This window comes from Hippoglossus stenolepis, chromosome 12 (genome assembly GCF_022539355.2).
Source record: "Hippoglossus stenolepis isolate QCI-W04-F060 chromosome 12, HSTE1.2, whole genome shotgun sequence".
NCBI lineage: Eukaryota > Metazoa > Chordata > Actinopteri > Pleuronectiformes > Pleuronectidae > Hippoglossus > Hippoglossus stenolepis.
This window is the reverse complement of record NC_061494.1, coordinates 20554415-20572747: the sequence shown is the minus strand read 5'-3', so window position 1 is coordinate 20572747 and position 18333 is coordinate 20554415. Positions and strand designations below refer to the sequence as shown.

At 43.7% G+C, this 18333-nt stretch overlaps 1 protein-coding gene across 5 annotated transcripts in view; it reads left to right on the top strand.

The window, feature by feature from the left end:
• Nucleotides 1-3969: 3969 nt before the first annotated feature.
• Nucleotides 3970-18333, top strand: part of usp54a (ubiquitin specific peptidase 54a) — a 28546-nt gene continuing 14182 nt past the window's right edge. For all 5 annotated transcript variants that reach the window (XM_035172606.2, XM_035172605.2, XM_035172602.2 and 2 more), the window contains exons 1-9: nt 3970-4113; nt 10662-11517; nt 16046-16138; nt 16231-16365; nt 16501-16614; nt 16802-16884; nt 17214-17316; nt 17435-17581; nt 17672-17821. In XM_035172606.2, coding sequence (XP_035028497.1) covers nt 11332-11517; nt 16046-16138; nt 16231-16365; nt 16501-16614; nt 16802-16884; nt 17214-17316; nt 17435-17581; nt 17672-17821 — 1011 coding nt within the window. In that variant the 5' untranslated portion in view covers nt 3970-4113; nt 10662-11331. The remainder of the gene's footprint in view (nt 4114-10661; nt 11518-16045; nt 16139-16230; nt 16366-16500; nt 16615-16801; nt 16885-17213; nt 17317-17434; nt 17582-17671; nt 17822-18333) is intronic.

The following is an 18333-nucleotide window of genomic DNA, read 5'->3' as shown; positions in this document are numbered from 1 at the left end:
ACACACACACACACAGACACACACAGTGTCAGTAATGAGCAGGAAGCTCCTCCCGTCTGTTTCCAGCTTCAGACTCTTTGTATTTAAATCCCAGCAGCGTTTTGCCCTTTGAATGAGACGAGCTCTCACTTCACTGAGTCTTTTGTTCGTCATCATCACAGCCAACAGGACGAGGGACACAGACATCAAACCAGATGGAAGTGACTCACTGTTGAAAACACGTCCTGACAGTTCGTTACACAACCTCATCATATCGCCGAGGTTATTACAGCAAATCACACACAGACTGAGACAAAAACTATACACATATCTTTTTCACATATATAAAAATGATTAATAAATTAATTAAATTAATTTCCCAGAATAATAAAATAGAAGAAAAACTTGATCATATCACAGAAATGATTTAATATATCAGTTGTGTTTTTTCTTTTCTCTGCTGCATAGTTCATACATTTTTTACAACTTTTTATTCATATCCATTTTAAAGTTTCTTCAAAATAAAAGTCTGACATATATCCTTGCATCAACTGTCGGTTATGTAGAAAATGTAGGTTTATTTTTGAGGTTTTCTTTGTGTCAGAGTTTCAACGTTCCACTAATCACTGTTGTCCGTGTGCTGCGACCTCTGACCTCTTCACTGCGGCCTGTGTTCAGCTCGCTCTGCTCAGTCTGAGCTGTGGAGGATAGAAACGGTTTAAATGTCCCAACATGGAGAATAAAGAGAAAGAAGGAACTTGTCCATGTTCGGAGAGACATGTCTCTTCGGTCGTCTTCAGCCTGACACATGTGACACAGCGACACAGAAAAGTAAACAGACGACCATGTTTGAACAGATGTGTTGATCATGTGTGTGTGACATCATGTTGATCTTTGAGACGTTCAGCTCAGTCTGTTTACTCTGGTTTTATTCAGATTCATGTTCTTGTGCCGTGCAGCGAGAACATGGACAGATAATGAGATGACGGGCCCCTGGGTAACGGCCCCCACCCCCCCCGCACAAGAGTCTCTGACTGAACAACAATAAAGTTTTAGAGGTGAAGCAGAACTCTCAGACTCTTAATGTGTCTCTGTGGAAATATTCCATCTCTTTATGTTCACTTTGAGTCCCCGCGTGGTCGTTTTACTGAAGTTTGTTCTTGCTTTGCTGCCATTTTGCCTCCCTGTGGTCATTGTGAATGTCTGTCTGGTTGTTTTCTGTTCTCTTTATTGTTTTATTGTGTCTTTCTGCATCTCCGTGTGCTTCTTGCTTAACTTCAGATTTGTTGTGTCTCTTCGTGTTTACTTTGCTTCTTTTAAATGATCATTTTGTAACCGGCAGCTGTTTTGAGTCCCTTCGTGGTTGTTTTTCATCTAATTGTTTTGTGTCTCTGTTGTTTAATTGTGTCTTTGCTGCCATTTTGAATTCCCTTGTGGTTGTTTAGCATTATTTTGTAATTGTTCTGTGTCTCTTTGTAGGTTAATTGTGTCTTTGCTGCCATTTTGCATCCCTTTGTGGTTGTTTTATAACTTTTGCTCTGTTTTGATTCTCTCCGTGGTTGTGTTTCGTCCTTTCTAGCTGCTCTGTGTGTTCTAGTCGTTTTGCGTCCCCGTGTTGTTTGACATATTAAAGTGAACTGAGCTGCGGTTCAGGTGCAGACAGATGTTTTCAGGTGTCAGAGCTTTGAAAGTGGGAGATGCTGTAGATGGAGGTGAAAACGAGTTTCTGTGGATTTAACCAGTTAACGTGTGTTTACTCAAACCAGCCTCACACAGTGGGAAGCTCCACAGACGTTCAGTGATGATCGTCGTCACATCAGCTGTTTGTGTCGCACTGCAGAGGAACTTCTCACCAGGGGTTCAAAACAACAGCCTCCGACTTTTCCACTGCTGGAAACTCTCTCTCTCTCTCTCTCTCTCTCTCTCTCTCTCTCTCTCTCTATGCAAACAATGAACAATATTTATCATATTTAAATATTTTAGAATAAGGGACGAGGTGGAGATACAATGAAATGTTTCTGTGTAGAAAGGATTCCAACAGTATATTTGATTATTTTTAGTATAAATCTTTAAATATGTGTGGAGGGCTCTTCAGAGAGAGTTGATTTTCTCTTAACTCTCATAAAAGTAAATAAGATTTGTGATCTGTGGCAAAGTAAACAACTCTGCTTTGAGTATTAACTTTGTTTTTTGGATTGAAAAAGTATGAAATGATAGAAGCAGGAGCAGTTTGGTGCCTCTGTGTCCCTGATGTGTAGTTTCGAGGAGAAGCAGGTGAATGAGGAAAAGCCCCAGAGAGGAAGATGTGTTTTAGGACCAAAGTGTTTCAACTCTTCATCGGGACATAAAAATCTAAAAGATGATCCATAATTAAATCTGTGGATGATTTATGGATGAAGTGCAGCACATTAAAGCTTCCAGAAAGTGGTGAAAAGATGCTCTGATGCTCGATGCTTTCCTACTTTAAACTTTCCTCTTCAGAAAGAACTACACAGTAATTACCGACACTGCAAAAGACACGAGCAAACACGCAACCGGATTTATCCGATTCATTGAAATAGAAGGTAAAGAACGAGTGCGTTCAGCCCGTTTGTTTCTGTTCAGCCTGGTTTTAATAGAGACCAGGAGTTTCCACCAGAGGAATGTTTGAGGCCCGAGCTGTGGTTCATATCTGCTCTCCACCCAGAACGCTGCAGCTGCACACGAGACTCACGGCCGCTCATGTTTCCTGTTATTTCATTAAGAATCATTCATTTATTTTTAACCACATTTTGACTGCGAGCCATTTGTTTTTCGCACATACTTCATTGGCTCGTCTGTTTGGCTTCCGATGAACGTCTGTGGAGTAGATATTGTATTTTATGAGCAGCATCAGATGTGGGAGCGGCAGCGGCATAAAAACAGCATAAATCAACTTGATTATTTCAAGTTTCAAATAGTATTTTGTGATGTAGAAACTGGTAAAGCTTAGATTCTGATTGTATCTATAGAAGTAAACTCTGTTTTACTTATATAACTAAAACCACCAGAGTGATATCACATTTAATTTGTGTTGGTGTTTGCAGTAAGTGATAAAGTATTAATGAGTAAGAATAAAATATTTATCTGAATGATTAAGTAAAAACTGTTAATGAATAATTAAATGAGCTATAATGACTTGTTACACAGTGTTTTCAATCAGTCAGTTTATTATAGCAAACATGTTGATTATGAATTTAATGCAGCTCCAGAGGGGTGTGTGTGTGTGTGTGTGTGTGTGTGTGTGTGTGTGTGTGTGTGTGTGTGTGTGTGTGTGTGTGTGTGTGTGTGTGTGTGTGTGGTGTGTGTGTGTGTGTGTGTGGTTTGTGGCAGGCTGTGGGGATGTATTGATCCTGACGTGCCCTCCTCTGCTTCTAATGTGATCAATACCCTGATCAATATCCACACACACACACACACACACACACACACACACACACACACACACACACACACAGTCAGCTCACAGCTTTAACTCCTGTGTGTATTTTCATCACCACACTCAGTTGTATTAGTATGAGAACGTATTGACAAGCTAATGAGATTCTAATGACGATTCTCTAATCTACTCAGCATCTTTACGATGCTGAGTTATAAAACATTCTTAAACTCTTACATTGCTCCATTAACACTGTGTGTGTGTGTGTGTGTGTGTGTGTGTGTGTGTTTTGTGGACTCTAACACTTCACCCTCCATCACAGTGCTGAGTGGATACTGAGGGAAGTTTTCTGTGAACCATCGCTTTAATCTTTACATGGTTTAAAATACAGACACACACACACACACACACACACACACACACACACACAAACTCACTCACACAGACACACACACACAATCTCACACACACTCACTCACACACTCACACATACACACAGACACACACACAATCTCACACACGCTCACACATACACTCACACGTACACTCACGCACACACACAACAATCTCACAGACACACACACACACTCACACACAACGACGCTAGTGAACGCGCCCCCCGTGCTGCAGGTAGAAGCCCCGCCCCCTCCAGTCTCTAACCTCCGGAGCTGCTCCGACTCTCACCGGCCTCTCGTCGCCCGGGATGTGTGCGTGTCCCCCCGGCTCTCAGGTCACAGGTGAGCCGCTCTCCTCTCTCACCGCCATGTTGCTTTGTGTGTGTTTCCCTCCGTCCTGCGTCTCCGCTTCTCTCGGTGTCGGGGGGAGATGTGTGCGTAGCCGCCGTTAACTCCGCTTCCCCGGCGGCAGCTAACGCTCCTCTGTCGGTACCGGGGACCGGCTAACGTGCCGAAAGTGCGCAGGGAGAACCGGTAGTTTCATCGCAGGGGCAGTGAAGTGGTTGCGGTGGAAACGGCGCCGGGAGGCGGCTGCGTCCTCGTTGTTCTCCGGGAAGTTTGAAGTGATGTAATGTAGCTCCGGTGTGTTCAGTGCAGGGAGAACACGGCACCAGACTCCGTTTGGAAAACAGCCCTTTTCAACGCTGCTCATCGTGAACCGCTCGTATTCCAGGAAATAGTCTGCGCCGCGTGTTGTTTAACGAAGTCGGTTTTATTCTTCAACTCCCGGTGTTCGTCGCCACTGCTCGGTGGCTCAGGACACAACAGGAGACACCGGTATAAAATGACGTTTTATTTAAAAGTAAGTGATGTGAAGTCGATATTGTTTCCGCCGATTTAAAGATGAGCTCATGTGTGATACTTCAAGTCATTTATGTTTTTATCTGAAGCGAGGACACGCTCTTTTATAAGCAAGTCAACTTAAAACAGTCAGATTTGTGAATGGAGTTTGGTTCTGTAGTACAAGGCAGAACGTGAACCTGTTTAAAGAGGCAGGATGTGTTGGGATCAGGTTTACGTGCTGGGAGATCTTCTCTGTATAAAAGAACACGGAGAATAAACAGTTCACAGTGTCTCGTTATGATCTAACGACTTGTTGAGCTCAGGCATGAAGCAGGTCTCCTGTGGTCCAGACTAATCCCCGGTGCTGCTGGTGTTTTGAGGATGAATCACCAGATCTCAGGTCTGTGTTTCAGAGAATCAGCTTCAAACTGCAGAGAAGCAGCTTTTAAAGCAGCTGAAGCTGGAAGCTGCTCTGAACGAGCCTCCATCCCTCCTCAGAAGTTTTTGCAGGAAGTGATGCTGGGCACAGGAATCTGTTCTGCAGAAGTGTTGCATGTGTTGGGTCGGTGGGAGCTTTAAAAGAACATTATTCAGCATTATTCATGGGAGAATAATGTGCTGAAAGAACAGGAGGAGGTGGAGGAGGAGCTCCTCCCGGTCCGGATGATTTACAGTTTATTCACTGAGCTGATGGAAGCTGCTGCTGCTGCCTGTGTGGAGTGTGGGAGAGTGGAAATTAGAACAATGCATCCACATCAGGGGACGTGACCGTGTGGGTTCGGTGGGAAAATGTAATTTACGGCTGTGAAATTACTATTTTGTAGCAGGCGGAGATTCTCACTATCCATAAATCTGTCAATTGTTTTCTCCATTAATCTTTTGTTCTAATAAAATGTGAGAAAATGGCAATAAAATACACTTCACGACTTCCTGCAGCACAATGTGACACATTCAGTCATTTCATTTTTGCCAATTAAGTTTGTCGATTCACAAATTTCTTATCCGATTCCTATTTTGTGCAATAAATGCTCAAGTAAAGAAATTGCTTGATCTCTTTTCTGGACAAAAATGCTTATAATTGAGTATTTGTGCCGTGGGATGTTTAATGAATTCACCAATTAAACCTGCAGCTGTTTTGTTATAAACCTTTTTAAGTCGTTTCTCTTCAAATTAAAACTGTTTTTAGATTTTACCGCTTTTCTCTGTTTTATGACGGTAAACTTTACTTGAAGGTTTCGTTGGTCTGACAAAACAGGAATTTATTCTGGAATCAATTGAGAAACTTCATTAGAAAGTATTTGAATTTTTCAGGCAGCTTCTCAAATATAAGAATCTTCTTCTTTTATTAATAACATATTGGACTGTTGTAGGATATTTGAAGAAGTCTCATTAAGCTGCAGGAAGCCGTGAAGGGCTTTTTATTGCTATTTTCTCACACTTTCTTAGAACGGAATTAATGGGGGGAAATAATTGAAGGATTAATTGATAGTGTTCGAGATGATTCCCCAGGTCTCAACAGCTTCGAGCCCCGAGTGTCCTTGACAGAGACGGAGCAGCTCAAGCCGCCGTCGCCCCGGTCGAGACGTGGACTCTTCTGGGAGTCTCAGAGGGACACAACAAGAAGCTAATTCCTCCTTTCACTGGGTGGAATTAAGTGATTGAAGTGCTCCACATTCCCAAATTCTCCGAGTTATTTTGGTTCGGTGGCGGCGCTGAAGGACGGCGGTATATTCATGAGCTCTGCTTTTAGTCATTAGGCCCCAAATCTTCCCCCAGACCGGCTGCCGTCGAGGGCAGCAGCGTGACGAGCCTCAGTTCCTGTGCCCAGAAAGCATCTTAAGGAAATATCTGACTTAGTAATTCTCTCAAGAGATTCATAGAAAACAAACCGAGAGGCGCAGATTATTTTTAAGTCGTGTCCACACTTGAATAAAGATGTTTTATCTTTATATGCATGTTCGGGGCTGAAAAGAATTAGAAGGGGAAAATGACAACAGCTGTTTTCTCTCAGCAGTTCATCTTCTCTAACTTTCCTGGGATGGCCTGACGTCAGTTATCGAGTGTTTTCTCCCTCCGTCTCTGTATCACTGAGGCTTTTCATTTTTAGAAATATTGACGTGGATACGATGGAAAAACCGATGTTTGCTTTAGGATGCTGGGTGTCCTGCGGGGAAACCTAAAATCCTCCATTTAACCTCAGCAGAGCAGCCGATTTAATTGATTGGTTTCACAGAATTGGACCAAATATAAACCCGTCCCTGTGGTTTTTGGAAATCAGAAATGCTTTCATCAGACTCGTCCTGTTGGCATAAAGATCATATTAATCCAAAGAGAATCGTCCAAGTTGGAATTCTTCCTCTCGTAAAAGGAAACTATTAAAACTTTTACTCAAGTGAATCATAAATTCCGTGTTTATGTAGCTTGTCCAGGTTTGTTTTCGAGGGCCGCTGATGCTTTAATCTGATCCCATATCAGATTTAGCATTTTTATGCCTCTGCACCGGCAACACCAAGTGGCCGGGGGTGTGTTTTGGGTTGTCTGTCCGTTCCAATTTGAACACAATATCTAAAGAAAGCTTCAAGGGGATTTTTTTCAAACTTGGTACAAACGTTCACTTAGACTCAAAGATGAGCTGATTAGATTTTTGTGGTTGAAGGTCAAAGGTCAAGGTCTCAATGACCTCTCGTTGTGGTGAACATGATATATCGAGAACACCCATAGGGACGGCTTTGCTTACTACTATCCTCCATTGTCATAGCAGAACAACGTGTGGTTTGATTGTGATCAGGACGTTATTATTCAAATATGAACTTTCCCTGTGGTTAGACAGAACGTTGTAGTAAAAAGTGAGAGCTGAATAAAAACAGTTCTCATAATCAGACTTACATAAATATTCTTTATTCAATGGATGGCGAAAGCTCTCTTAGCCGAGTATCTGTTTCCTTCTCATTCGTATTTGTCAGATTCAGTTTTATCAGTTATTGTATCTGTCCTGAAATCCTGTGTCTGTGATGTCATTGTGCTTCTGCTTTCAAACATGAAGCTGTTAATTAAAGACATTTGAGAACCTGCGACATTTTTACTTTAAATAAAGAATAAACTTTACATAAATGATCAGTGACGCCACAGATTCATTTTCTTTTAATTGCCTAATAGTGAGTGAGCGTGAGTCATTATCCTGGAACCCTCGATGTTCCTGCAGCACTGGTGGTTTCACTGTGTTTGGTAAATTTCACTGACGAGAAGGGAGCTTAGTGAAAAATGAGTCTGGAAACGAAGGAAGTCTGGCAGCTGTAAATTCACCTGACTGGACAGATCAATACGCTGTCAGCCCGTATGTCCGTTTGTCTGACTGACCGACCGGTTGTTTATCTTTGAGCTTCCGTGTTTCTGTCTTTCCCCCCAGTTTTCCCAGTACCCTCCAGTCTCCTGTCGGCCCAGCAGAGCGGCTGCATGGAGCGGGCTCCGAGCCAGGCTGGCGAATTAGAGGTCATTATAGCATTGTTGTGTGTGTGAGTGAGTGTGTGAGTGTGCCACTGTAAAGCCTCTGCGACAGACTGGCATTTTGTTATATAACCAATTTTACACGAAATCGGCCTGAGTGCTGACCAGGAGAGGAAATGACCTCGAACCAGCTGAAATAATCCTGGCTCTCTGATTCGTCTGGGCAGCGCAGTGGGGCTGTCGCTTCACAGCAAGAGGGTTCTTGGTTCGAATCCTCTCTATTTCCCTTCAATCCTCACATATAGTTAATATGTCTGTCACTTTAGAGCGGCACCTACCGAGCTACCTGTCTGAAATTTAGATGATTAGATTGTCTTTGAACAAGAAGTTGTTGACTCTGTGTCACGTTTAAAGTCGTCAGTTCAGTTGTGACTCATGTTTATGGTCGGCTCCCATGATTCAGTGTGAATATCACCTGCGTTATATCAAAGTCCATTTCTCTAATCCTACAGGCTCCATAAGCCTCTAACTGTCCCTCATTTATTCTTAATAGTCACACTTCTTTCCCTGTAATTAACATTTCACTGGTTCTGATTCAACCTCTGGACCTTAATGTGTTTCTGGAGGATATAAAAAGCCGCGGTTTTGGAGGGGGAGATTTTTTTTTTCCTTTCTTTCTGCCGTGACGTGATAGCAGCTGGTCGGCTGGGAAACGGCTTCTTCTCCGTTTATCTATAAATGTCACAGGGTTTTTCATTAAGCTTCTCTACAGACGCGTCGCACAGGAACACGACAGGATCCCAAACATGGATCCACCAGCACTTTAACCAGAGTGGTGGTCGATTGATATGGGTTTTTTAAAAGGTGGATTTTAATATTTAGAAAGGTCAGTGACCGAGAACCAGATTCAAAGTGGGAGCACCCATCATCAGAGTCTCTACTTTCTAATGGAGGCTGTTTTTTTAACTGTTGGTCGATACAGTCAAACAAGGAACATAGCGATTTACACCAAATCCTGAGGAGGCAGAAATCAGGATGTTACATTTTCTTCTCTGAGCAGTTAACCTCCCTCCTCTATTTATGCCTGGAGCTCAACACACACACACACACAACACATGTACACTCATACTGTACACACACACTGTACACTCATACTGTACACTCATTTAGCTTCAGGTACACTGCTGCTGCTTCAAAGTGCTGACCAGCTGCAATTAACAAGACTGATGTTGTTAATGTAAGAGCTACAGACAGAAATGCAAACACACACACACACACACAGACACACACAGACACACACAGACAGTCTAATCCTGTACAGACGGACGGGGTCTGATCAGTCTAATCCCTCCTCACCTCCCTCTGCTCTGACCTGTAGTTTACCTCGCTCCTCGCTGGCTGCTTCTCACACACACACACACACACACTGTCATTCACAAATTTGTGGAGTTGTGTTGATTCATTTATGAAAATAGTTATTTACTGTTGAGTTAAAATAAGACAAAATCCCTTTTTAAATTCATGTTTTTTTCTTTCGTTGAGAATCATTTGATTTCTGAAATCAGTTTGTTTTCAGTTGTAAGGGTCAAAGGTCGAGCTCCAGAATCATTGTTGTGAGTGTTGTTTACAAACTCTTTGTTTTGCTTCAATATTACAACACAGATCCTCTTAGTTTGGCTCATGATATCAGCAGTTTTATCCTGTGTGTGTGTGTGTGTGTGTGTGTGTGTGTGTGTGTGTGTGTGTGTGTGTGTGTGTGTGTGTGTGTGTGTGTGTGTGTGTGTGTGTGTGTGTGTGTGTGTGTGTGTGTGTGTGTGTGTGTGTCAGTCATGTCTTGACTGTGGGAGTGGTTGAAGGAGACCGTCAGCTGATCCTTCTTGTAGTAAACAAGCTGCTCCCTGGAGTGATCAGCCCGAGAGGACACACACTCACACATACAGTCGATGAAGTACGCACTGATGCAGTTATTCCTGTAATTAAACAAACAATTATACAAAAGAATCGGTGTATGGCAAACACTGAAGACTACGGTGGCTGAGATGTTCGGCACAAACGCATTAACGGAAATCAAATGCAAAAGCTGTTGTCACTGATTTCCATTGTGGTTCTGATGTGTGGCTTTCGGATTGGTGTTGGCATTGTTCTGTAGTGGAGCCCAGTGGAAATCCAAACTATTTAATTAGCATCACAAATGAAAACAATTAAGTAGCCGTCTGGACCCAAATGAGTCGTCGGCTGTTTGTTTAGCAGCTGGCTCTTATGGAAACATCTTTACGGACAGAAATAGAGAAGCTGTAAATGCTCGTGTCTGTTACTGTTAGTGCTGTGTGGGAGAAAAGAGACGAGCTCGCTGTGAAGCGCAGGAGGAGCAGATTTCCTCGACTCATTACAGCGTCTGCAGAAGCCTGAAATTATCTCAGTCTGAGGTTTGAGAGGGGATTTGAATCCAGTTATTACAGGAGCTGTTTTTACTGAGTAATGTCAGGTTTCCACAACAGAAGAATCGGCCCCGTTTCTCTGCTTTTTTCTCAACTGTGTGAATCCGAATGTTATTTTCCTGAAAACTCGACATCGATGACAAACTCTTTGTCCTTTTTCTGCAGATCTTCTGAGCAAATCTGTCTCTGACCTCCAACCTCAGACCTGTGACCCGCTCTGCCTGTGTTGGGACCTGAGCCGTTGGTCTCTGGCTGCAGTGAGGTGGTGATGAAGAGGAGGATGAGGCGTCCTCCCGGCTCAGCTGCACGTGTCCGTTTTTGAAAGGAGGGCAAAGGTCGTCTCACCTGCAGACGGAGCGGGATGAGCCCTTGAAAGTCCTGGATTATCACTCGGAGGACCTGTGGAATTCTTAGAAATACTGACTGAAAAGTAAAATCCCAAGAAGCCTTTTTTTTTTTTTGGAACATCAAGTTACATGGATCCTTAGAAACAGAACCTGTGGGATGTAAAATTAGATATCGTGGATTTTCTGATCTTGAACTGCTGCAGCTTAAACCCGGATGACTAAACCTCCTGGAAATTCCTTTGATTTTAAAATACTGATTCCAGAAGTTAGTTCACGTCAAGGAAGTTTCAACTAACTTTTTTTAGTCTACAAATGTATTCATAGTTCATTTTAGATTTTGGAGCAGTTTTTATCATATTTTTATTTTCCTCTCTGCTGGAGGACATGGCTCCAAGTGCCTCGATACGAGAACTGACGGCAGGAAGTTGATCCCTGCAGGGAGCGAGGCAGAGACACAAACAAGAAGACGTAGAGAGACACAGAAAAATATGTCGTGGAAGAGGAACTACTTTGCATCAGGCGGAAGTGGCGTTGGTGGGAGCGGAGTTGGCGGCACAATGGATGGTGGGTTGCAGGGAATCTTGACGCCTCGCACCATGACGTCCATCGCTCCGAGTAAAGGGCTGAGCAACGAGCCGGGACAGAACAGCTGCTTCCTGAACAGCGCCCTGCAGGTACACAAACACACACACACACACACACACACACACAAACACACACACACTCCCCTCTCCTGAACTTAAACCAACTCTCTCTCTCCTGACTGCTGATGCCTGTGTTGACATCCAGCTGTTTCTATACACTGACCTCTGACAGGAAGTTCAGGTGTTGAACCTGTCGACTCACTTCCACAGGCAAAACAAGAGAGCACGTGATTTAGAGACATAACATACAATTTGGTTGAAAACATCAGGGATGCTGCTAAACATCCAAATGACGTTATCGGCACAAGATGGCAGCCTTCGTATTCCGAGATATTTTGGATTCATCTCTGGATAGTTGGAGGAAGTGGACATATGTCATCCATCTTTATTTACAGCCCATAGATTGTGAGAATGTCAGCGGGCTGTTGTTGGCATTTAGCTCAAAGCACAGCTGTGTCCTCTGTCTGGATGCTACAGGCCACAGTCTGCACACCCTGCAGTCTGGAGCCTCGTAAAGCAACCAACACTCCCACCACAGTGCCTTTGAGCCAGTCAAGTCAGCCAAATACAGTGGCTGGTAAACAGTAGTCACATGACTGGCATATAACAACCAGTTTGATAACCTGCTCTGTGTTTGTTGAGCCTATAATGAGCCTCCACCTGCGACACCTCCCAGACTGCACGTTACTCATATTTATGACTCATCAGCTTTGTATGGCGGAGGTGAGGAGTGTGTATTGTCTGCCTCAACAATAAGAGCTGTGACAGTGTGAGGGACGCAGTGTGTGAAAACAGTAATCTTTGGTGTCGTACGTTCGTTTAAGGCTGGCTCATCAACCCTGGTGGGCGGGGCCGACGGTTCAGGCTGCTGAAATGACAGACCCAACTAAAGAGGAAACGCTCATTACGCCGTTTAACTAAAGCTCAGCTGCTCCTGGATCAGCATCATTACACCCGGTGGAAGTTCAGAGGTCACAGCCCACAGACAGACAGACGTGTGATAATTACCAACTGTGTCTACTGTCAACAGGAAAACACACAACCTGTTTAAAGGTGTAATCATTAAACTCAGAACTCAGCGGATTTTCCTCCTCAGTGCTGTTGTACAGTTCAACTGTATAAAGCAAACAATATGTTAATTATCTCATCTCATTTATTTATGCTCAATGTTCTATATAAACAGACTCAGACACAGGTTTGGATGAGTTATAAACAAAAACACTGATCTTTCCACAGCCTGTCTTTCCTCTGGGACAGTTAATAGACTTTGCCAGTTGTTAATGTACCTGGATACACACGGGAGAGTGAAGTCTATGTGTGGGAAACAGTGCTACAGTGGATGAGTGACTCTCAGCTGCAGGTTCTCTTCTCTGAGTCCAGTGTACTGTGAACACATGTCGTCCTCATGACTCCTCTGCACCGCGCCAACCGACAACCTTCACCACCCGACCCCTGCAGCCTTTTCATCAGCCTTTTAGCTCCTTGTCTGTTTGTGCCCACTTGTCACCGCTGCCTCACGGTAAACCAAAGTGATCAAAAGGATCGTGAGACTGCAGGCGGCTGAGCTGAGTGAAGCGGAGGCAGCGTGGCGTGGCGTGCCAGAGGACCGCAGGAGTCTTCAGGCCGTCGGGAGGCTCAGCGGCTCCGACGTGTGACGAAGACAAAGCGAACAGGAAGAACATTGCAATAACAAGCTGCAGCTGAGGCCCTGACTTCAGCTGATCACACACCTTCATCCTCCTCTTCCTCCCTGCTGGCCGGGATATCCAACGTTAAAAGATAAACATCCTTCGCAAAGACTCAGCTGTGACCTTCTGATTCACTTTCATTTATTTATTCAAGAACTTTAGTTAATAACAAATACTTTTTTTTATTTTTATCATAGAGCTGAGGCACCTTAAATTCATCACACAGCTTCTAACACGGGTCAAACACAGCAAATCACGTTCCTCAAAAAGAAAAAGGAATGAAACAGAAAATGTATTTCACTCAATATTTACATTTTAAGCTTGAAGTAGCTTCTAGTTGAAGTTTTTATGAGTTTCTACATCAACCCTCAGTTCTTTTTCCAACTTCTTATAGGCAAAATAATCCGTTCATTGAAAATAAGGATAATCATTTGTAAGAACCCAAGTGAAACCAATGAAGTTGATTTTAAAAGCAGATGATTTAGAAAATGAAACAGGATTTAAGCCCAGCAGTCTTTCACAGATCTGCACTGAGGCTTCGTTACCTGTCGGACGCTGCTGCTCCGTCCTGCAGGGAAACAAAGCAACATATTGGACCTGGTGGGGGGGCAGGAAGGAGAAACCAACAAGTGCTGACTCCGCAGTCATGATTCACCGACGAGTCAGAGCTCTCACTCCAACACACCTTCTGTTCAATATCGCAGAAAATGTTCATTATTCTTTATCTTACTTATTAGTTATTATGAGAGTTTTCTCTCTATATTACCGCCGGTGTTTATTTTACGTCTATAAAAGTGCTGTAGTTAAATTTTGTATAATCTTCAGACTCAATAAATCCAACTTTTATTGGAAAGCTTTACACATAAGACAAATCACAGGAATACACTCGCCTTCATCAAATTTCCGTTCCATAGAAAATACCCTTCTCTCCTCCAGGGATTTAAACTACCAACTGTCCAGTCACAGACCAGCGTCTGTGAGCTTCATCATCCTTCAAAAACCTTTTCCAATAAGTGAAGTGATGACAAACATTCCTGCATGTCTGCATTCCCGTCACACAGCAGGAGAGGAGAGGGATTGATCTGAAATGTTGTCACATTCCTTTCCCGCAAACGAACTGAACCATGGTTCACTTTCATCCGGACCCACACCAGCCTCGTTTGGTCAGACTCAATTCATGGTTATGGTTAGAATGGTTTGGACTGTGGTCCGAGGAACCTTTTCACACCTGAAAAAAACGTTCCTGGATCAGTTTCAGTTTGGATTTTTCTGAACTCTGTGGATCAAAACTTCAGCTAAGCCTGCAGGAAGCATCGGACTAAGCCTTGACTTAGAGTCCACACACACACACACACACACAGGATTTCAACCAGCTGTGACGGCGGGTTGTGAAGGCAGCCAGAGGTTTCATAACAGGATCAGACACCATCAGCTCACACACACACTGAGAAACAACAGTTTAAACGATCGCTGATTAGAAGCTGCAGATAAAATAGAATAAAAACACCTGATTTCATGATTAAACCTGTTTTTTGTTTCAAATAGGTGCAGCTTGAGTTTATCAGTTTGTATAATTCTCTCTAATGATCAGCAGAGGGCGACTCCACTGGTTGTTTCTATAGAAGTCTGAGTAAATGTTTCTACTTCTCACTTAACACAATAATTTTATTTAACACAAACACACAAACGATGAGACGTTTTTTATTTCTGACACATGCAACATCATGTCAGTCTCTCTCTCTTTCTCTTTCTCTTTCTCTTTCTCTTTGTCTTTCTCTTTCTCTCTCTCTTTCTCTCCCTCCTTTTTCCTTCTGGCACACACACTCTTATCTCCTATCATCACTCTGACTTTGACACACTCCATCTCTCTCACTTGGTCTCTCTCACACACTCCGTCTTCCGGAGAACTTGTCGTCACGCAGGCGTCCAGATGGTTTTTCCTCCTGGAGCAGATGGAGGGAGTGATGAACACACTCTGACATGCTAAGACACACACGGCTCCACATATGTGTTTGACATGGTCGCTCTTGCTCTCTTAAACACCCTTCGGGTCTCTGAACTGGCTCTCTGATTGGCTGGCTGTAGTCTCAGGTTGGCGGCCACCGTGCGTCCGTGTCGACAGGTGATTGGCCGGTAGCTTCGCTGATGTACATGCATCACAATGAGTTTTAAGTGGAGTCGGAGCATCAGGACCAAGTGGCCGCTGCAGCTGTGCGATTTCTTGTTTGTTGGATTTTTGTGGATTTTAAAACATTTAGAAACGTGACTAAATTTTCCCCAAATTTGTAATATTATAATCAAAGAGCTGTGGATAGAAAGGCTGCACAGATTTTTATTTTCAGGGTTTTTTTTGTTTCATTTTGAGGTTTAACTTCTAAGATTTTGGGATCAGGTCCGAGCAGGTAAACGTGATTTATTGATTGAACCTCCTGGTTTTAGTTTAAGAGCTTTGATGGAATCAATATTTCCTAAGGAGGTTATTTTTTCATTGCAGTTTGTCTGTCTGACTGCTGGACTGATTTTCTTGGAAGGATGGGGTATAATCCAAGATAGAACTCCAGGATCCAGGAATTATTTTTCTTTCTCTAACTTTGAGAGATGGGACATTTTTCGACATTTTTATGAATTTCTCCAGAAATAGCGCAGAGAGCTTTATGTGTTTGCAGCAGGTAGAGTTATGTGCTCTCTCAGAGTGCTCCTCTACTTTGATAAAGAAAGGATTTCTTAATTTCCTGAGAAGGAGCATCATTGTATTTTTTGATTTATTCTGTCTTTACTATTCCTTCCTCCCACTTTTTCCTTTCGTCTTCTGTAGCTTGAATGGCGACCTGACCTGTGTGTTATTGTCTTTCTCCCTGTGTCCCTCTCAGGTCCTGTGGCACCTCGATATCTTCCGACGTAGTTTCCGTCAGCTGACGACTCATAAGTGTATGGAGGACTCGTGCATTTTCTGCGCTCTAAAGGTGAGGATCACACCGGCCGACACTCGGAGCTGATCCTTGACCAGCTTTCTGTTTTTGACCTGACTGTGTGTCTGTGTTTTCTTTTTGTCCAGAGTATCTTCGCTCAGTTTCAGTACAGCAGCGAGAAGGTTTTACCGTCCGACGCTCTTCGTAGTGCACTTGCCAAAACCTTCCAGGACGAGCAGAGGTTTCAGCTCGGCATCATGGACGACGCTGCAGAGTGCTTCGTAAGATAACACACACACGCACACACTTCATACCTATATAGTGTAAAAACAGGAGGAATAATTAGCTGTTATCATTTCTTTTATGTGTTAAATGACATCTCTGATCAGTCAGGTCTTCCTCTCTGCTCCCTGCAGGAAAACATTCTAATGAGGATTCACTTCCACATCGCAGATGAGACCAAAGAGGACATCTGCACAGCCCGACACTGCATCCCCCACCAGAAGTTTGCTATGACGCTCTTCGAGCAGGTGAGAGCAAGGCGCTGCTGTAGCACCGTCAGAGGAGCGGCTGCTGCCTCGTCTGTCGCCTTGACGACGAGTCATTTAGATTTAGGGACAAATTCAAACTGTTCTGATGTCAGAAAAAGTGCAGATGAAAGCAAAAGACGTCAGATGCCATGTTTAATTTGTGTTCATGTGTGTGTTTGTGTGTCAGTGTCTTTGCAGCAACTGTGGAGCATCGTCGGACCCTCTACCCTTCATTCAGATGGTCCACTACATCTCCACCACCTCTCTGTGGTAAGTGTGTGTGTATGTGTGCGTGTGTGTGTGCGTGTGTGTGTATAAGTGAGAGAGAAATGGCTGATGAGGTAAGTTAAGGTCACACACTCCTGACGCTTGGTTACACTGGGGGGTCACCAAGGCAACAGACCAATCACTACCTTCATCAAGACTCCTGAGGTTTATATCACACACACACACACACACCACACACACACACACACACACACACACACACACTTCACTGCTTACCTGTGTGTGTGTGTGTGTGTGTGTGTGTGTGTTTTATGTTAGAAAACACATTTTAAACTTGAGCTGTGAGAATCACATCTCCTCCTCTTCCTCAGCAACCAGGCGGTGAAGATGTTGGAGACGAGGGAGAGGGCGACTCCCGGCATGTTCGGCGAGCTGCTGCGTAACGCCAGCATGGGAGACCTCCGCAGCTGTCCTGTAAGACTCAACGATAACTCATTCTTTGTCATATATTAAAGCTAAGGTTTTTCTTGTTCAAACAGGATTAATTTCATGTCAGTTTAACGGAGTGCTTGTTCATCGTCCTCCTCCTTAGAGTCAGTGTGGTCAGCAGCTCAGGATCGCTCGTGTCCTCCTCAACAGTCCGGAGATCATCACCATTGGTCTGGTTTGGGACTCGGATCACTCAGACCTGGCTGAGGACGTCATTCACACCCTGGGAACCTGCCTGCGTCTGGGTGATGTAAGAAGATGAATAATGAGGAGTTGTAGGAGGAGAAGAAGAAGAAGTAGATGTTCAACTGCTCACCTTCTCTCTTTTTGCTCTGTGCAGTTGTTTTACAGAGTGACGGAGGAGAAGGCCCGTCAGTCGGAGCTCTACCTGGTCGGTATGGTGTGTTACTACGGGAAACATTACTCCACCTTCTTCTTCCAGACAAAGATCCGGCGATGGATGTACTTTGATGACGCACACGTCAAAGAGGTACATTCAGCAGCACACCGTGTCAGCTTGACATGTTGATAAGATTTGATAAGGAAACCAGAACCTTTCAGGAGATATGTGGGGTTCAGAGCTGGTCTGAAAGCAGCTCTAGGAGGTATATCTGTGATCATTAACCCCTTCCTACATCTTTAAATGTTTCTTTGCACAGAGCCAGATCAGCTGTTTCTTGCTGCTGTCCATTAACTCCGGCTCTGCACTGAAGTGTTTCCCAAAATGTAAAAGTTTTCCCTTAAGGTTAGGGAGTGACTGTCACCACAGCTTAAGAAACACTAATGTGTGCGTGTTGTGAAAATGAAGGGAAGAGGTAGTTTAAGGAAAGGGAAATGACCTCATGTTGTAGTAATTGACCTCTTTCTCTTCCTGTCCCTCCTTGCACCTCTCTCCTCGCTCTGCCTCCTACCTCCCTTCTTTTACCTCCCTCTCTCTCCTCCTTTGCTTGATTTCGTTCCTCCTCTCTCTTTGCTTTCTTTTCTATCATTGCTGTGTATAAT